Source organism: Populus nigra, chromosome 5 (assembly GCF_951802175.1).
Source record: "Populus nigra chromosome 5, ddPopNigr1.1, whole genome shotgun sequence".
Classification (NCBI taxonomy): Eukaryota; Viridiplantae; Streptophyta; class Magnoliopsida; order Malpighiales; family Salicaceae; genus Populus; species Populus nigra.
Window position 1 is genome coordinate 5,958,850 of NC_084856.1, and position 21,752 is coordinate 5,980,601.

The following is a 21,752-nucleotide window of genomic DNA, read 5'->3' on the forward strand; positions in this document are numbered from 1 at the left end:
TCAATTTCCATTTTATAGCTTGGCGTATCGTCCCTGTTTGTCCTCTGTCCTTTGCAGTTTTGTTCGTCAATCCAGTTTGTTAATGTCACTCCTGTGGTTTCATGAATCTACCAAAAAAATAAAAAAGATTTTGACTTAGAAACACCTAAATTCAATTACTTGTTAAGATCACTTTTCCTGTCGGCGCATCTGTGTGAATGACTAACATACTTGTGGGGTGGTAACCATTACAGTTTGTGAGGAATTGCTGCTGATGTACAAAAATGTTTACGCTAACAAAAAGGACAGGACTCCCATTTTCAGGGAACCAATAAGACAAACTGACGGCGTCCTTTCGTCGCAGAGAAAAATGTTCCAGCTCGCATGGGGGCCTTCGCCTATGTCCCCAAGTGCGCACCACCCATCTCACGGCAGTTGCTGTCTCTTGAAGCTCGCCTACAAGGCTATAGCAGATACAGAGTCACGTATATAAACGGTTCCTCCAGGCCTTGTGAATTCGACCCATCCCATCTCAAGCATGATACTCGAGATATTGCATTTGTGTGAAGTAAATTGTTAATTTCTATTTTACTCTTGTAATTACTAATTTTTATTCAATATAATCAAGATGCCACAGTTATTGAAAACAATTGTTAGCATGAAACAACAATCGGAAGAACAACAACATAACTAATAGACATAATAAAAGGTTTTATAAGAACTTGTTCAACAATTACAACACATTACTATAAAGGTTGATCAAATTGTGAAGATTCAAGGACAGAGGCTAGACAAGTCTCCCCATAATACTCCAATAACATCGGTTAATGGCCATCACTAGGTGGAACCAAAACATGTTGGGGATCAATAAATTCAACCGAGAGCAAGAAAACTGGATTTTTATTGATTTAATAAGGATGACTCAATTAGCCAAGTATACAAGGTAACCTAATTTTATAATTATCACAGCACTCCCCTGTAACATACGATATTCATGGATAATTATAGGGTAATTTGAAATTACATTTCAAATAGCGTTTCAAAAAGAAATTAAAATTATTTTTGTTTAAAATTAGTTTTTTAATATTTTTAGATCATTTTGTTATGCTAATGTAAAAAATAATTTTTAATAAATGATTTTTTTTATTTTAATATATTTCTGAAAGAAAAAAACACTTTGAAAAACAATTATTATTACACTTTTAAACACCTCTTTCAAATAAAAGGGTGTATTGTCACATTGTTTTAGATGATTAAGAAAATTAAAATTATCATCAACTGAGAGTATTCGGTAAAGGCAATATAGATTCCATTCGAGCAATTTATTTGTGAAAAATTCCAATCTCCTTAATAGCTAATGTTAAGGTTTTTTCCAGTAAAAAAACAAAATCATCATTATACTATCTATTTCAATGAACAACATCTTTTAATACAAAGCTACCATGTTTTTTTTAAGGAGTTTTAACTCTTTTATATATATATAAAAGCGTACGGACAACCTAAATATTTTATAAATTACTATTATAAGAATACAGTAATTGCCTTCAAATATTTTTTATCTTTAAATCCTTTTCAAAATCAATTGTGAACTAGAAAAATAATGTAAAAGTGCTTATCTTTCGATCGAGAAGCTGGGATTCCCATACGGACACTAATTTTACCTTCTTCTTTTTTTAATTTTTTGCTTTAGTTTGAAATAGCCGTACCCTTTTAATTTAAAAAACAATTTTGATTTTGTTCCAACTGAAACAAACCAAGGATATATTTTCTTAGTTCTAAAATAAAGGATATATTATCTAAAATTTTCGATTATTGGGAGTTTTCTTAAAAAAATAATTTCTGCAACTGAAAAGGGTCCATTAAAAATTGAATTTCTTTGGTTTTTTCTGCTTTCAAGTTTAAAGTTTTCAATTTTTTTTTTATAAATTAGCCCTATGCGTAGAACCAATCTTTATTTTTGGATATTCTCAAAAACCATAAGCATATTTATACGTGAAACTTCTTCAACAATGAGAACTTTACAAACTGAAAACAAAAGGAGAATAAAGCTCATTTTTTTATTAAAAAATAGTTTTTTTTAAGTGGTTTTTTTAAAAAAACAAATTTTTGAAAAGTAAGTTATTTTCTTGATATTTGATAGTGTTATAAAGAATGAATTAGAAAAAAAATTTTAGTGTTTGTCTAAATCATGAAAAATAAGCTGGAAAATAACTTATTAATATTTTAAATTTTTTTTCAAAGTTTATTAAAAGAATGAGGATCAAATCTGACAGATAAAAAAGTTGGAGGATAGAATAAAAAATAATTACAATTTTATAAATTATTTCAAATAAAAATAAATAGTTATCAAAAGAATATAGACCAAATATGATAGATAAAAATTTTCAATTAAAAAAATAATTACAATTTCATAAATTATTTCAAAAAAAATAAATAGCAATCAAAAGAATATGGACTAAATATGATAGATAAAAATTTTCAATTAAAAAAATAATAAGATAAAAGCAAATAACAATAAAAAAAATAAGAACCAAAATTTATATAAAAATCAAATTAAATCAAATTTTAAAAGATGAAATAAAAAAAATATATAATAATCAAAAGATTGAGGTCTAAATTTGATATAATCAACAAATAACAAGATATTTCTGAATTTTCCATAACTTCTGAAAAATATTTTCCGCTCAAAATAATAAAAAAAAAACTTCCTGAAAACCAAACTAAATTTTTTTTTAATTAGAAAATGTTTTTTGTTAACTAATTTTTTTAATAATAAACAAACATATAAAAATTTAAAAAATTATTTCATAAAAACAAACGGGACTAATCACTTCAAATGTGAACTAGAAAAAAATAAAAAAAAAGGAGTAATCAAATGGAGATGAATCTGGAAGTACTAGTGGAGGAAGGGTTTTTATTCATGGTATTAAAGGCTCAAACATTAGGTTGCATAAATGCTTCCCAACTATAATTTTAGTATATTATCAACAATTTTCTGGTATATAAATCATCAGTAACAATAATTGGGGGCTTTCGGGGGGATCGTTTCAGTTTTACACCCACGGTGATTATGAGACGGGCCTAACATTTCATGAAATGAGAAAACAATATGGTCACAAACCAATGTCTTCTATAATGGGCAAATGCTGTCTGCAATATAAGCTCTGGAAAAGTTTCAAGGGTCATGGAGTTTATGGATGCTTGCCACGATCACAGGGAAGAGCCTTTCAAATATGGGTCATCCTTGTATTTCAGGTATAATGGAGTATCTAGAGCTCTCTCTGCAATTCTTCTATCCTCGTGAATCTTTGCTATCAAGCTCTCAAGTGTTGTAAAATTGGCCTGTAGTTTTCCAAACCCAAACTTCAGTGAAAAAGGGAAGACAAGACTTCGATGGAAAAAAGGATGCAAAAAGAACACCGATTAGTGTGATTATAGCAAGGGATTCAAAAAGGAAACAGATGAGTGTTGATTATACCTCTGGTCGAATATAGCCAACTATCACAAGGCGCAGTTCCTCGCCATAGAAATCCCCATCAAATTCATGAAGCAACCAAGGCTCCTACAACACAAACTATTTAGAGAATATATTAAGATATGAATAGATCATCAGCTGTTTCAGTGTTAAACTCACTATTGTCTTTTCAGTGTTGTTGAAATATGGGTTCCAACCAATACTCATGACCATCTTGTAAACACCTCGTGTTGATAATCCAGCCCAACCAAAGTACACACCAGATGGATGTTCCGAAAGAAGTGCTGAGTAACCTTTGGTAGATAAATTAGCTGAAATAAATGAACAAACTTGTTAGATGCTGATATGAAATAGGAGTCATCAAGCAAAGCAGGCATAGAGAACACGGCTTTATGCTCGATTTCATTGAAACAAAGTGTGACATCAAGGTCAGATAAGTAATGAAGTAGATTCCCACTAAACTGAAATGTGTTTCTATAACTACAAATTCAGATGTGACACACAAAGAGAACACAGAAATTTCCATACCGGTAGGGATTCCAAGAACCTTTGAGCCACGACCAAGTCCCTTAACCACAGGACCACCTATATGCCAAATTTCTAATGGCAAAGTACCATCTATCCCTGCAATCACAAATCAAATTCCCAAGAGAACTAGGATGAAAAAAAACTTGTTAAATAAAACTGCAACATTGATCCAGGTCTTCAGAGATTTACAATCATCAAATGGAGGGAGGCCCCACAATTCAGGTTGTAAATCAAGTAGAGAGCTGATCACTTCATCTGCTGCAATATAAAGATGAGTTTGTTTTGGAATGGATGGTACGGCAACTACTTCCATGCCAGCAGCCTTACCACCAGTAACACCTGGCCTAACATACACAAAAACTTTTCAGGATCAGTAAATAAACTTCGTAATAGAATGAACAACATTCTAATTGTTGTTTGGGTCAGAAAAAGTAGAATGCATAGGCAGGGAACATCAGCTGACTGGTGTTATTCTCACTCCATCCACTGTTATTCACACCCCACCTTTTTTCTACCCATGACTAATATGTTTCCTTAATTATAATACTATATTATATAGTTTTACATACCAAAATTTCCTTGCGTTATACTAAAATACTAGCAACTAGTACCCATGATCATATTAGAGTGTATGCATATATATATATATATATTGTTGCATGGAGCAACTTTGTTTACTTCTTAGTCTAGGCATAAATGTTTAGGAATTCAAATTCATTATAGATACTCTTTGGGTGAAAAAACTCATGATGCAAATAATCTAGAAATAGAGTTCACTAATCTTTCAATAGAATAAATCTCTAAATATTTTGGCATCATCTGTTCTTCTTTTTCGGGAAAAAAAAAAGTTCACGAATCTTTCGATAGAATAAATCTCTAAATATTTTGCAATCATCTATTATTACTTCTTTTTTTTCTTTTTCTTTTTTCAAGTATATAATTATGCTATAAATATTTAGTAAAGAGAGCGGCTATTCTGATGCTCTAACTTATTTATAATTACAAAAACATATAATAAAAGGTTACTTGTCATTTCAATAAAGTATAGGGTAGGAATAACACCAGCCTAGTGGAAAACTAAAAACAGATGCAACAGGGGTCAGGTCCTGAAGATATGCCAATTCTTTATCAAATCTTATGCCAACTAAAACATTCAGACAGAATTAGACTGTTTGACAGTAATACAATGTTTTGCACCAACCAATATTTAGGACTGCACTATTTAAAGAAAAAGCATATTCCTTAAATAGCCTTTGCAAGGAAAGTTGGACAAATCAAAAGGCTCGCTACAATAATAACTTGTGAATTAAACTCACTCACAAAGAATCCTCAATGACAAGGCAGCGGGATGGTTCAATATTTAGCCTTTTAGCAGCTTCCAAAAATCTAGAAAGGCAAGCTTGTAGATTCAGAATCAAAGAACATACACGATTTTTTCAGTTAAACAAGATATATGATCCAAAAAATTGTGAAATAATTTATCTTACATTTCAGGAGATGGCTTTCCTGCTCTCACTTCATCACCAGCGATGATGACAGAAAAGGATTCCTTCCATCCTATAAGCATGAAAAGTGAGAAACCAAGCAAGTAGTGCAAATGTCTGTCAAGTTTGACTCTTTGCTATGCCAGACTTGCTAATTTTCAAAAGATAAAACAGGAAACAAAACTTATCGGTTTCATTAAATTTCCTACAAGAACCTACCATGTTGATAAGAAATTTTGGATTCTATGTATGCCCTTGGAGAGTTTGAAGCCAATGCCAGGGGCACATTATGACCACTCAAATGTTTAATTAACCGATTGGCACCAGGAAGAGCTTTAATGTTGCAAAACCTTCAAATTAATAAAAGACACGTTTCAATTACTTCCAATATATGAGATAGAGAACCCATACAACAGTCACCATGTAATATAATGAGAGACAAATGCCAAAACGAGTCCCAAACAGTCAGAAATCAAAATTTTCCACTGATCATAGTAAGCCATAATAAAGTCCTGACATTACAAGTTTTAGGAAAAGAAAATAATAAATAAAATAAAAGAGGCAACAAAATGGGAATCTAACAGTGTGCTTATCCTAGCTTTACACATCTACATGGTCACATGATCAACCACACACAAGTCAAATATGTGTTTCATGTACACCCATCTTTTATATTTCCAATAATCACGTTATAGGAAGTCATCTAAGAATCTGCATACCAAATGCCCCCTAGATAATATTTTTGAGATCTTGATGACAGAAGATCTGATATCCACATTAAATAATACTAGATAGAAGTGTAGAGATTAATTACTGATCGTGGAGCAATGGGGTGATTTGAGTCACAAATTCATCAATTGAACAAGGAAGCTCATAATCTCCCACCACTATAGCAGCTTCTTCCAAAGGTGTCTTCCCCACTATTTTTTGAGCTTCTCTCCCATCCCATTGTTTTCCGTACTTGAGCAATAAAGCTTTTAAAACATCGCCCAATATGCCATCTGTGCCATGAAATTGAAAAGAAAAACTTGTGTGTTTATATATATATTTATCACAAATATGATAGTGAAATGTTGGTGAAAGTAAAAGCTGAAAATGAATCCAAGTGCTGAAACTGGCCTGTATGAATAAGGGTACCATCCAAATCAAGAATGACAGCAGCTACTGCCTTCTTCAAAGGCTTTGCAATCGACATTTTTAACAATTATTATACACAAATAGATTTATATTAGATTCTCTTCACGTCGATACTAACCCTGAAATTGAAGCAAAACCCAGTTCATTAATAACCAGAAATGCCCAATAACAGATTCAAATTACTCAAAAGCAGTCCATTAAATCAAATTGGATGGTACTCAACATCACTTGGATGTCAACAAATCCAGAAAGAGAACATAACAATCTGCCTAGGAAGCAACATAGGATTTTCCCGATAACACACACACACACACAAAAAACACGGAAAACTAGAATACTAAGAGACAATCTTTAAGGAATCTATGAAAATGAAAGGAGGTAAACAAGGCAGTATACCATACCTGTTAGATTGATTAATTATTGATAACTACAAAACCACTCTTCACCTCTGCTCAAAAAATCAGCCTCTACTTGAATGAGCTTTTTCACACGACTGAGAAATCGAGGTGCAACCAACTGTCCGTTTTATACCATTTCATTCCCCTTCGGTTCCTTTCTTATTCGATGCTTTGTTCGGTTTGCAAGTGCTTCTTGCCACTCGTAGGATTTTCGTCAGGGTGCCAAATATATTCTCCCACCCGACCCTCTGGATGGAATAAGTTCTCTTCGGCTCTCTCAAGGGTTAATTAGCTCGGATGTTCCTCTATTTTCATACTTTTATTAATTCAGTCCTCGTCAATTACGTGTTTTTAATCAGGTCCTCCTACTTGAGTTCCGTTACGTGATCCAGAGGGTCCTACGTGCATGGCCTGATGTGAGCGTCCGCTACTTTAGAGCATCTTTAATGGAGATGCTAAAGGAAAAACAAATTGTTTCGGGCCTTTCGGCCTTTCAATACTTGTTTTGTATACTTTAAAAAATTATTAAATTAAATATATTTTTTTATAAAAATATTATTTCTACATCTTTAGCAAAAATGCTAAAATAATATTTTTCTTCATTAGTTTTTTTTCCTTTGATTTTTTTAAATTTATATTTTTCATTTACTTTTTATAAGATTATTCTGATCTCATGACCCGTATCATAGGTTTGGCAAGTTCGCTCGGGTTGACTCGGGTTATTTTTTTTTATCTTTTTTAAATTTTATTTTTTAATATTGGGTTGATTCAGAATCATCCGGGTTGTTTTTAAACTCGTTAAGTCAAGCGAGTTATATCATGTTATTAAAATAATTATATATCAAATATATTAAAATACATTTAGCTCTTCTAAATGATTTTTACCATTATAGTGCACATAAGCAAAAAAAATAAATATTTATACTATTAAAAAATTATATTTATTAATTTAGCTCTTCTAAATAATATCTTTTATTAGAGATGTTTTTAAGGATGTGTTTGAAAGTGTGATATCAATTTATTTTCAAATTGTTTTTGGCTTGAAAATACATTAAAATAATATTTTTTTTATTTTTAAAAAAATTATTTTTAATATCAACACATCAAAACAATCCAAAAATATTTAAAAATTTTAATTTTAAACAAAAAAAATTAATTTTTTGTGAAACACTGTTTGGGCCGCATTACCTAATAACATCATAGTTTCTCTCACTAAAATACATATTAACCATGTTTTATAATTCCTTCTTATTTATCCTTACAATTTGCTTTTAAAAGTGTTTTTAAATTATGTTTAACATGAAAACACATTAAATTAATATTTTTAGATATTTTTAGATAATTTTGATATGTTCATCATGTATATATCATAATACCAAACACACTTAATTTTAAAAACCAAAAAAATAATTGAATTAAGTACATATACATCTCACTCTTGCTGCTTTGAGAAATATAAACATATTCAAATAAAGAAAATCATAATAACAGCCCCATCCTATTATTTATGTAACATGTATTGTAATCCAACAATTAAAATAACAATAAACAAGAACATTTCACCCTGGATTTATCTATAACAATGAGTAAATAGGTTTATATACTTGGGAGGTTAGCCCACTGATCAAGAGGTTTGCTCTATTTTTTAACTTTCTAGGTTTAATTTTAAGATTCGCATGAGATTTACATTAAATGCATGTGAAAATTTACTCTTAAAATTACCCAGAAAAGGACTTTTAAATCTAGACTAACATGTGCATTCCCTAAATCAGTCAAGACTTGTCCATGTGTTTAACAAGAAAGTATAAATTTAATAGTATATTTATCCGTATTAAAAAATAATATAAATTATATTTTAAAATTTTATTTAACATATGAAACTCTAAAAACAAACTTTAAAACTCAAAATCGCACCACTATCCGTTTAAACAATCTAGAAATCGCAAACACACCACAAATATAGAGCATAAAAATACCTAGAAATTTTTTTTTAAAAAAAAACCACCACCAACTATCCAAAAACTAAATACAGACTCAAGATCATTACCACATCCATCATTCTAACCATCCAAAATTAAGTATTTTGAATATTTACTTCGAGGGAGAAAAGGAGGTTTATAAAGAAGAAAGCAGAGATAAACTTACGGAAATTCTAATCCCAAATCGAGAGTGAGGAAGAAACTGTCATTAAATATAATTTGGATATTTGATCTTGCCATCAAATTGAGTTTGCTTGCCAAGAAGTGTTGGTGGCATAGTATTTTCCAGCTTTTGATTAATAAGAGAGAAACCAAAAAAAATTGATGCTTTGATTTTCTTCCTTTATTTATTAATTTACTATTGGGGGTGATTTTTTTAATGCAATCTACGTAATTAAGAGGAGAGGTCGTTAATAAATTTTCATTTTTTTAATAAAGAGGCTATTAATAACTTAATCCTCTTAAAGCGAGAGAGAAAATGAATAGTTACACCCTTAAATATGACATTCATGTTGTGGCCCAAATGAATACAGCCCAACACTCTTCTTGCTGTTGGGCCCAAACAGCCCAACACTCATGATATTTGAGCCATGACCCAAATAACTACAGCTCCACACACTTTTTTTACCACTGATCAATACGCACATGTCTGAATATCTTTGAAAGTTCTGAGAGGAGTTCGAACACTGCGTCATTCACTGTGCACATACATAATTTTTTCTATATTTTCCTGACAAATTGTTTGCAATTGCACCCTTTTAATTTTAATGCGGGGTTTACATCACATTTTTGGTCAATAATAATAGTGCAAGACGCATCATGTTTTATACAAAATCAAAATCAAGTGTTTTTTTTCTCGACCAATAATTATTTCTAGTTAACACGTCAATAACATTTATCAACTACTCTATCAATGATAGTGTCAGCACCAATTATAAGACTAGTTTTTTTACCGATCAATTATTATACAACTGTTCGAAATAAAATAACATGATCAAGAACTATAAATATCTTGGATCGTCGAATAAATAAATATAAATAATTTTCTCAAACTCAACATTTCACTATTCAACAATTCATTCTTACATATTTTTTCATACGTTTACTGACTTGCGTATTAAAAGGTCTTTTTTTCCAAAAAAAATTATGTTTTTAGAAATAATCAAGTCCAAACACAATCTTGACCCAAGATCATAGCTCTTTAAAAGTCTGATTTTTGTTCGAGTTTTTTCATGATTTTACTGGTTTTTAACTTTAAAAACTAGATGAAAGGGCCTAAATAAATAACACAGCTTAAATTGGAGAATCATGTTAAAACATTTAATTGATAAGACAACACATTAACAAAATTATGAAAATAAACCTAATTAACCCCTCTTACAAGTCTCAACATAGAATTGTTTTGGATTGGTTTTTTTGGTTAATTAACTTCGATATTTCTTCACTTTTGAAATTTTCTTAATATAGTCATTTCATTAATATGTTTTCCCATTAAAGAGTGCTATGTTGTTCAAGTAGGAGGTTTGGATTAAAAAAATTAATTGATAGAGGATCATATTAAGCAAACTTTAAGAGTACAGGGATGTGCAAAGCTAATTAACCCAGATTCTGTCCTTATCTACAACAAAATAAACGAACAAATTTATTGGAATAAAAAACAAGCTGTGGACAATTTGCAGAAAAGAGACCCACTTGATGGAAGAAACTTCGACTGCTGTTGCTAGGGCGGCCCTTGGGTTCGCCTATCCATCGTGTTCGATCCCTTTTAGATGCTAGTCTTAGGGAATAATTTGGTCAATGAAAAATATATTTTTTTCTGTCACTTAACTTTTTGTTTTCTAATTTAATAATTTTAAATCAATTTTTTTTATTTGACTTGGTAGTTTTCTATGGTTGCCCATATACGAGTTTCTTGAAATGTTGAAGGAAAATTCTAGCACTCGAATGAGGTTTGACAATAAATTAAAATTATATTCATGTAAAATAATTAAGTATTACGAGACCAAAATTTAAAGTTAAAACAATACGGTGGGATAAGGTAAACTGGCAGTGCAGAATGATTGTCACGTGTTGAGGTTAGTTATCGTGTTTTTATAGCACATGAGCCTTTATCCAATGGCATAACACCGCCATCCGCACTTGCATTGTAAGCATCATAGCAAGATCTTCCCGGTGATGTGGCACATGTTATAATTGACGGCGTGTGGAGGTTTTTTTTTTTTTATTGGTCTTATTCTCTTTTTTTTTGTTTTATCATTCTATTTTTATTTTAAATTTGGTTTTCATTCTTTTATTTTTTTTTTCCTTTTAGGTCCTTCTTTATTGTTTTTTTTAATCTCATCATTCAATATTGAGTTTGTTAAAAATTGAGCTTAATGATTTTTTTTTGATGGGTTGATTCTAGTCTTATGAGCTTGATCATGAGTTTATAATGTTAACTTGGGTTGACATTGAGTTTTTTAAAAGATTTTTTTTATAATGATTTTTTTTTAGTTTCATCTTTTAACATTGAGTTTATTGAGAAACAAGTTTCGTAATTTTCTTCGCTTTCCTTTCTAAGTATCATGACCTAAGTTGTGGGTTTAGCGGGTTAGCTTGGGTGACTTGAGTCTTTTTTTGAATTGTTTTTTTAGATTTAATATTTTTCATTTATATCCTTCAATATTAGGTTAATTTGAGAATTAAGCATTATAGCTTCTCTTGTTTTTCCTTCTATGATTTAGCTCTCGGGGTTTGAAGCCTTTCCCGGTTTTATTGGTATTTTTTTATCCTTTTAATTAATTATTTTTTTTCAATATCATGCTCTACATTTGAATTGTTGGAAATTAGGCACCATAATTTTTTTGAATTTTCTTTCTATAGAGTTATTCAGGCCTCATTACCAAGATCATAGGTTTGGTATGCTAACTTAAGTTGACTCAATTTTTTTTTAATTTTTTTTTCTCAATTTCATTGTTCGACACTAAGTTGTCTGAGAATTGAGTTGTTATTTTTTTCTTTTAGCAAGTGCTATTTTTATGCAGGTCAACATGATCTCTTTTTATTTTTTAATTTAGTTCATTTATTATTGTCATTTTTTTTTATATCATATAATTAGATGAAACCATCTTATTAGATCCAAACATGATCTACATCGTGAATATTCTTTTTATCCCTTTTTATATAAAAACAAATTCAGCCCGGTGCACGACATACCAGAAGCTACTTATCTAGTCAAGACTACATCATTCTCTAGAAAAATCTCAAAAATTTATTACATGTATTATATTTAATAAAGCATCTTGAATAACTCCAAGGTTTGATGATCCAAAAAATTATGAATCTTTGCCGGCTCTCTTGGTTGGTAGTACTGTATAATTTCGCCGACACTTCTTTCATGGTAAAGCCTGCTGGATTTATCAAACTGGAAGGTTTCATTAATTTTCCCATTCGATTCTAGCAAAATCAGTTTCAACGAAATTATTATACCTTGATCAATCGGCACCCCCAAAATACAGTGACGCCACGTTTTAGACAACGACGGGGAAGGAAATTGGAGTTTAATCATCACCATAAGCATAATTCACAAACAACGAGTCTGGTTGGTATAAAAGTAAATCAAATTGACTTTGAATTTTCCTCCCTGGCCTGCTAATACTGCATGTGGAAGTTTCGCAGAACTCAACACAGTACTCTGTTTTGCTCAACGATCATGATCCTTTTCTTCTTCTTTTTTCTGGGAATTTTCAAAGAGAACTTCGACTGCGAAGCGTGTGAGTGGATTTGCTTTCCAAGGGACATGGCCACGAGAATCCTTGTTCTGGGATGGAAGGAGCTGCGTGTGTGCGTGGTTCCGAAAGAGAGAGAACATTGCCAGAGCTTTTGTAAATGCTACTGCTGGAACATATTATACGATTCTTTTTTTTTTGAGAATGAGAATCCAGAGATCTTAATTAACACGCTTTTGATTTATGAATTATTATTATTAGTATTTGGTTTAGTTTAGAAAAAAAGAGTACATCACTCTCTATTATTAGTTCTCACTTCCCAGCAGTTTCTGTACGACGAACAAATCATTTGGAAAAGTCGAATTGTTGATATATTTTTTTAAAATAGTATAAATATTGTTTTTTTATGTGGACTAAAAAAAATCATTTCAACAACCCGCTTAATGTCGACCCTTTTGGTTTTTTTTTTAAAAAAAAGTATTGAGAAAAGTCATGGAGATATATAAAATAATATTTTTTAATAATATATTTTAATATAGTCATGGATCACATGTATTTACCATGTTCCAAAGAAAATGGCAAAGTGGAATAATTTGAAAAATACATAAAAAAAAACAAATATTAAGAAATGTTTAAAAATATAGTAGTTATTGTTTATCAAAATATTTTTCTTGTAAATAAATGAAAATAATATTTTTTATTTTTAAAAAATTTTTCATCAGCATCACATCAAAACAATCCAAAAATATTAAAAATATATTTTTTAAATAAAAAAATTCAAATTTTTATAAAATGCAATTTGGGATTCAATTCAAATCCACGTCATACTCCTGTCCCATACGATTGACTAAAAACAAAGTGATCTTCCATGAAACCTGTCAGACCATTTTAATTGAATGAATGAAAGAATGAATGTGAGTGGATCACGTAAATATTGGAGTAACTTGCGTGGCGCTTTCCGAGCCAATTGCGTACGTCCGCTGGCCACGCATGGCATTGACGGCTATAATATATTCCTTTTCTTGGGAGGAAATTGGATCTTTCCTTCAACGGAATAATTTAATAAGGCGATAAAAGGACATTTACTTGTACGGCTGTACGATGGTCTGTTTTCTCCGAAACTCCCATAGCCTTTTGTTCTACATTAAGAATAATTTAATAAATATTTGTTTCAATAATTTAATAAACGAGTCAAGGAAGAATATGCTTCATTTATTATATTATGAATTAAATATTATAAATATTGGATGTAGAATTCTCTATCTCATGTACTGCCTTGCGATTCAAACGAAGGATAGATTGCAATGTTTATTAGGACTTTCTAGATGGGAATGGAAAACGTGATGGCTTTATGGAGTATACAAATTGCAGAAACCAAGTTATAAAAAAAAAAAAAATAATTCAGAGGAAGGATTACATGGGAAGCAGTAATTAATGACACAGATTAGAGACCTCCAATCCAAAATTAAGAAATCTAAAAATATTTAATTTTATTTATTTATGTCTTAACATGTTAAGAATTTATTACAATTCTTTATATAAACAACTAAAAAACTCTAATAATATTGAATAACAAAAAAAAAAAATCATTCCCTTCAAATAGAAAAATAACTAGAAAAGCATAATAATACAAAATAAAAATTGAAAAAAATAAAATTAATTGAGAAAAATATTTATTTTTCCTAAAAATCTCCTAAATCAGTCTCTCCAGGTTGGAAGAAACTCGTTCTTGAGTTCAGACCCCAGTTGATAACTGTCGTCCACTACAAATATCCTTTTATGACTGGTCCCCCCTATCATGATTCTCTAACATCTTTGTACAGACCACTCAATCATGAGTTCTTAATACAATATCTTTGTGTGAGTTGCTCCATCATAGATTCCTAACACAAGATCTTTGGGCGAGTCACCCCATTAGAAGTCCCACTACTAGGATTTCCAATGATAACAAACAACAGACAAACAACAATTAGTTCCTGGACATCTTTTTTCAGAGAAGAGCTCATCATCCCCTCCTATATAAGCACATAATGTTTTGTGATTTTTTTTCAGTCATAGTTACTCAACAACACATAATAACTAACTGATAAAAATTGTAACAACCCTGAATTTTTTAAGACATTTAAGCCTTGATCTTAGGAAAATAGGGTAATTTTTTTTCATTGGTAATCTAATCATGTAATCATATTCAAGTCTTAACCTTTCAATAATACTTCTTAGATAAAAATTTGATAGAGTTTTCTTTTTTCGAGTCATTAAACAATTTTTTTTTGCTCCTAATAACCTGTATAATAATCAATGGGGAGTTCTAATCCTATTCACAAACAATTCATATTTAAATCTAGGCCTTAGGCCACTTAATTGAATAAATAACACTTTTAGCAGTATCTTTCAAATATATTATCAATTAAAAGAAAATGCATTAAACAAAATATATACAACTTTCCCTTGAATAAATATTTCACCTTTACAAGATAATTAATAACACATCCATATTCTATTTATGACATCAAAATTATATCTTATTCATGTTATGAAATATAATTAACTATTACATTTGTTATAACACTATGATTCTATCAAAAAAACTAGTCGTGCATTAATCTTAAATTCTTGCAAAACACAACATTCACATATAATTCTCCGTAATAAAACTTAACAGTAAATACATTATATCTTTTACAAGAATGATGGGTAACTTCAAATACCTTACCTTATGAAAGATATAAAATAACAATTCATATACTCGCCTTAATCATCTTTATCATAACCTAACAATCTCTTCATTCTCTATAACCTTTGTCGTGGCGTACACGACGTCGAATGACGGATCTGCCTTTTAGATCGAGAGGTTTTTTGGGATGTATTGGAGTTAATCATAAAATCATGATTTTAAAAGAGTCACCACTTAATATCATGGTTGCTAAAAAATCTATTGGTCTGCGAGAATCTATATAAGGGGACTAGTTGTACATGAAGAAGATGTATCACCTCAATACACCCTATCTACAATAAATTACATTGTTGATTGAATGTAACACACACACACACACACACACATATTATTTTTTACTCAACCCAACTCGAGAGCCATTACCTAGCATATAGAATGCCATTGATAGAGGTATTTCTTGCCTCATGCATTCTCAGCACTTCCCCTTCTCTCTATTACCATGCAAGCAACTAGTATCAGTCTTAAACATCACATAACATGAGGAGGTTGAAGGAAACGTTATCTAGCTTTCAGTTGCCCTTACTTTTATTATTGGTGTTGTTGATACCGTGAACTATATGAGAGGGAAAATAGTGGAGGTAATGGCTCATGTAGTGGTTCTTTGTGGTTTTTTCTGGCCGAAATGAAGTGTAGATGTAGTGTAAGGTGTTGTACCAGTGGAAGAGAGGTGGTATATGATCGAATATTGGATGAAAAGTTGTGTTTTAGGTTGGTTTTGTTGGCTGGGGACAAGGTTTCATTGAGTTATACTATCTTTGGCTCTATATTTACACAAGAGTTTACAAGAATCATTAAGTTTTAAATCAAGTCTTATACGACCTCCAATCAAAACCACTAGGAATTATTATACTTTGATATCAACTGACATAAACAAAAACAAAGGATAGAAAGATTTGTTACAAATCAAAAATATTAAAGATCAAAAACACTATAACCATCGAGAGATTTTCAAAATATTTAATTTTATGCATTCATGTCTTTACATATCAAGAGATTATTGCAACCTTTTATATAGAAAAAACTAGAAAAAACTAATTATATCGAATAGAAAAAATAAAATAAGAAAAATATTATTTTTAAATAGGAAAAAACCTACAAAAGTATAACAATACAAAATATAAAAAAATAATTAAAATATATCTATTTTTCCCAAAAAAAAAAAAAAAAAAACTAAAATCCTACATTAAACGACAAAGTGCGGTAACCGGAAATCAGTTATGATATAACTCCCTGAAAATTCTGCTGTACATACATAGATGTACCATAACAACTACATTCAACAAGTATGAAAGCGATACACATATATATAGCATTAAAAGCCTACAAGATCGACGGCCAGTGAGGTCTGAGAGGCCGACCATCAAAAATTCAAACCTAAGGTAAAAATCCAACCCTCTAGGGTCCTAGACTGCCCCAAAAATGATTAATTAATTAAGAACTGGTATGAAGCATCATCTTCTTGAATTCCTCGAAATCAAGAACCCCATCTAAGTTCGTATCATATCTACAAATCATACTTCTACAATCCTTGCCAGTCGTCTCATCCCATAATCCAAGTCGTGACAGCATGCTTTGAAGCTCCTCGATAGAAATGAATCCGTCGCCGTTAGAATCAAACACCTGAAATGCCTTAACAAGGTCACAGTCCTCCCTGTTGCAGCCCTCCTGATCATCTGCTACTACTGCCTCGCTGTTTCCGCCACCGCTTTGCTTTGTTATGGAGTCGTAGAATAACAAGAACTCATCAAAGTTGAGGCATGACTTCCCCACCGAAGACTCAAGCTCCTCCAGGCTAAAATGGACTCCTCCGATGCTTTCAAGAAGCCAATTGAGCTCCACTGCACTCAAGAGACCATCACAATTTCTGTCAAGTTCTTGGAAAATCCGGTGCAAGTCATTTGTTTTAAGGAGACACATGATGCACCCAACTCAAGAATCACCGAACAACACAAGAGAAGATGAGATGCTATTTTTATTCTGCCAACATACTAGCCTGCACGTATTGTTGACCTAACGTTAAGACAGGAGAGATTGTGTGTGTGTGTGTGTGTCTATATATATATATAGAGGCCCCATGGACTTCTTTACAGGGGAAAAACACGAACAGTGCAAATCCGAAAGCAAATTTTTTCTGGTGAAATAATGGTCGAGGAAACTTGCAAGAAGCTTCATACGAGTCGTGATAAATGCCAAGTCTCGAGTTTTGTGGGCCTCGTGGGTTGATTTTTCCAGAACTCTCGCTTCCATAGTTGAAGTCTCTAGCCACTTCCATTTGGCCTCGACACACGAGGTTTAATTTAAAACGGTCCATTTAATTTTTCCATTTACTAATCACAGACCAAAACTACATTTTGTCCCTTTCTCTATCGTCCGTCCATGGAAATCTGTTTTTTTTAGACACTGTGCAATGTTGTTAAAATTGAGAGTATTGATTTTACATGTCAGTGTATATATATTTATTATGTAAAATCGTTTTAAAAACTCAAAAACTAATAAAATAAAATTAAAATTATATATTTAACTCAGTAAAATCATGATTTTAATAACGTTTTTATGTTTTCATTTGAAATATAAATACCACCTCCCTTGAGAAAGAAACAAACCCTACCTCTTCCTGGAAAATATTGCTGCAGCCGCCCCTCATCTTTCACCGTTTGATGAAATATTGATACTATGTTAGACACTGTGTATTTTTGAAATCATTTTTTTTATTTTTAAATCATTTTAATATTGTTTAAAGTATTAAAAAAAAACCATTACACTTCTAAACTGAAACTTAAATAGCCTCACCAACGTCGGCGGCCTTCCAGCCACCATCTCCTTGTCTTTGGATACCCGCATCAGTTTCAGTTGAGTTGAGCAAGACTTTAGAGAGGGAAAGGGAATGGCAGAAACAAAAATTGTGTCTTACAGTAGAACCAGCTGCTATTCTACTGTAAGCCCTTTTCCTTTGCTTCTAGATTTGAATCTGATCATTCTTGGTTCCTTTACTCTCTCTTTTTGTATCAGCTATTGTTTGGAAAAGAAACCACCATGGATATATTACTGAAGCTACTATCTTCTTAAACTTTGTCTGGGGTGTTTTAGATCTCAATAAACCATTAACAAGTGACTATTCTTCTTTTGGTGTAAGATATTTTAACCCGACTGATCTCCTCTGAATCTTGCACACAGCTGCTTATTGTCCAAGAACAGAGACAACGTAGCAAGCTTGGTTGGCATAATTTGCTCCAAATCTGCTCTCAAAGCTGCTAGTAGTTTTCAAAAACCATGGCGTAACAAGCACCGATCGAAGAAATCAAGCTTTTGGTTGACGTAATTTTCTTCTACATCATCTCTACTTCAACATCTTGGTGAGTTTTCCATAGATTTCATTTCTTTTTAGGTCCTGTTTATTTACTGAAAAGTAGTTTTTTTAAAAAAATAAATTCTAGAAAAGTGAATTATTTTCTGATGTTTTGTAGTATAATGAAAAATAAATTGAAAAATATTTTCCAGTATTTGGGTATATCATGGAAAATAAGCTGGAAAATAACTTATTAATGTTTTATTTTTTTCAAGTTTATTAAAATAATGAAGAACAAATCTTATAAATTATAAAATTGAATGAGAACGAAATAAAAAAAAATATAATTTTATAAATTATCTCAAATAAAATAAATAATAATCAAAATAATAGAGATCAAATTTAAAAAATTAAAAAAATTAAAAGATGAAAAAATTAAAATAATAATAATTAACATTTCATAAATTATTTCAAATAAAATAAGTAACAATCAAAAGAATGAGGATCAAATTTGATAAATAAAAAATTTCAATAAAAAAATGATAAGGGAAAAGCAAATAACAATTATAAAAATGAAGACCAAAGTTAATATAAAAATTAAATTTTAAGAGATGAAATTTAAAAATAAATATTCAAAACAAAATATATATAGCAATCAAAAGTTTGAGGATCAAATTTGATATAATCAATAAATAATATGACATTTCTAAATTTTTCACAACTTCCAAAAAGTGTTTTTCACCTAAATTTTTCAGGAAAACACTTTCTTGAAAATCAAGCAAAATATTTCTTTAACTGGAAAGTGTTTTTCGTTAACCAATTTTTCTAATAGCAAACAAACATATAAAAGTTTGGAAAATGATTTTCGGAAACCACTTTTCAAGAAAAAAAACATAGTTTTAGCTCTTGTAATTTTGGAGTGGATTTAGGTTTGGGGTTTTTTAAGTGATTGTGATGATAAATTGTTGCACTAACGTAGGTTTCAAGTATTCTCTGCATATGAACTGAAATTAAATGGTTTTGTTAAATTTTTTTCTTGGAAAGATCCTTGTTTTTTCATTTAGTTTATAGGTTGTTTGTGTTTCTTGCTTAACCTTACTGTAGTGTGATTGACCAGTTAATTATCCAACTTATAGATCTTTTTCTTTTTCTTTTATCATTATTAATGTTTTGGATTACACCTGTTGTTTATGGTGTTTTTTGAGTTGATGGTTTCTTCTACTTGCATATTTAAAGGATTAAAGGTTTCTATTAGGTTTTTGAACTTGGTTAGAAGCTAATTTAACAAGGTGAAGTTTGAATTTGTAGCACAACGATAAAATTAAAAGAAAAATAATCAAATTTAAAATAAAAAAAAAGCATGTCTTTTCTAAAATTTGCATGAAAGGTATACTTTTGTCCAAATACTCTTCATTGACTTCTATTGTAATCTTTTTAGTTATAATGTTTTAGTTTTTTATTCAAATTATTTTATTCATCTTTAACTCTAAAAAAAAAATCATTGGCTAACAAAGAAGAAGAGATAAGATTATCAGTTGGCCACATCCCAACAATAAAAATCATTAATTTTGGTGTAAACATGTTATATTTTACTAGAGGAGTTCTGTTGACGTATTTTTTATTTTGCTAAAAAAAAAGTAAATTGAGAATCCAAGATTTTTTTTATTTAGAAAGATTTTTAGTTTTTTGACCAATTAAAAGTTTATCCAAGATTTTTAGTTTTTTATTCAAATTATTTTATTCATCTTTAACTCTAAAAATAAAAAATCATTGGCTAACAGAAAAGAAGAGATAAGATTATCGGTTGGCCACATCCCAACAATAAAAATCATTAATTTTGGTGTAAACATGTTATATTTTACTAGAGGAGTTCTGTTGACGTATTTTTTATTTTTTATTTTGTTAAAAAAAAGTAAATTGAGAATCCAAGATTTTTTTTATTTAGAAAGATTTTTAGTTTTTTGACCAATTAAAAGTTTATTAGAGGTTATATATATATATATATATATATATATATATATATATATATATATATATATATATATATATATATATATATGGGTTGTTTATTTATTTATTTTAGGTGAAAAAAGATTTGAAGATGTGTTTTTTTTTAATCGAAGAGGTTGGGACTCGACTTTTCAGTAATCTCTGGTTTTGTTCTGTCTTCAGAGTTTCATTGTTGAAGACTAGTTTTATTAAAAACAAATTAGATGGATGTTCACCTATTTAAAAAAATAAAAAACTAGTTTTATTAAAAACAAATTAGATGGATGTTCACCTATTTAAAAAAATAAAAATTGGTCAAGCAAGCATGTTTGCCCATGCAATTCTAGCGTTCTTTGTTATGGGTTAGGCATGTTGGCCCATACAAACTAAGGCACCTCACCACTTTTTCCCGGCCTTTATGTTTTTTTTTCTATTTTAATTAAAAAAAATTAAAAAAAATTAATTTAAAATATATTAAATATTTTATTTTAATTAACCCCATCTTACTTTTACTTGGTTCTTGAATAATATTATAAATTTTTTTGTACAACCATTCATGATAGTTTTTAGTTCTTTTTTTAAAAAAGTTTATTCGTTGATTTTTTCTACATGTTTATTTTTATCATATAATAATTAAATAAAAAAATTAATTTTAAAAATTTTATCGCAACATTGTGTGAGCTATATATATATTATGTTTTTTTAATACATTCGCGTCAATATTATCAAAACATTATTTTTTTATTATAATTTTTTTTTATAATTTTGATAAACTTTTCTTTAAAACAACTAAATATTCATGTTAAGAAACCAAATAAAATAAAAATAAAAATGGAAGTGCATTAATAAGATAAAGAGGTTTTGATTTGGAAAATACTTTTTTATCTTTATTTTAGATCGTCCATAATTGTTTTGATATTTATTCTAATTACTTTTATCAAATAAAACACATGGCACAATAAAGCTATATTTTTGTGGAGGAAATTAGATTAATAAGAAACGAAGGAATTACACCAATAAATTATTTTATTTTGATGGAATTTAAATTCTTAGTTT

General features: G+C 30.0%; 2 protein-coding genes and 1 long non-coding RNA gene across 3 annotated transcripts; 1 reads left to right on the forward strand and 2 right to left on the reverse strand.

Moving 5' to 3' along the window:
• Positions 1-2,879: 2,879 nt before the first annotated feature.
• On the reverse strand, positions 2,880-7,261 carry LOC133695219 (bifunctional riboflavin kinase/FMN phosphatase-like). The gene is made up of 11 exons (XM_062117112.1): positions 7,005-7,261; positions 6,586-6,722; positions 6,281-6,467; positions 5,686-5,816; positions 5,470-5,539; positions 5,303-5,368; positions 4,172-4,326; positions 3,983-4,078; positions 3,614-3,765; positions 3,458-3,541; positions 2,880-3,321 (listed from the first exon to the last, which is right to left on the reverse strand). Exons 2-11 carry the CDS (start codon positions 6,659-6,661, stop codon positions 3,190-3,192), a joined length of 1,149 nt encoding a protein of 382 aa, XP_061973096.1. The 5' UTR covers positions 6,662-6,722; positions 7,005-7,261; the 3' UTR covers positions 2,880-3,189.
• Positions 7,262-16,622: 9,361 nt separating this feature from the next.
• Positions 16,623-17,486, reverse strand: LOC133693126 (probable calcium-binding protein CML44). Its single transcript, XM_062114261.1, has one exon. It carries the CDS (start codon positions 17,336-17,338, stop codon positions 16,853-16,855), a length of 486 nt encoding a protein of 161 aa, XP_061970245.1. The 5' UTR covers positions 17,339-17,486; the 3' UTR covers positions 16,623-16,852.
• Positions 17,487-17,839: 353 nt separating this feature from the next.
• On the forward strand, positions 17,840-19,887 carry LOC133693333 (uncharacterized). The gene is made up of 2 exons (XR_009842111.1): positions 17,840-18,356; positions 18,596-19,887. It is a non-coding gene; the product is annotated as an uncharacterized LOC133693333 (long non-coding RNA).
• Positions 19,888-21,752: the final 1,865 nt, after the last annotated feature.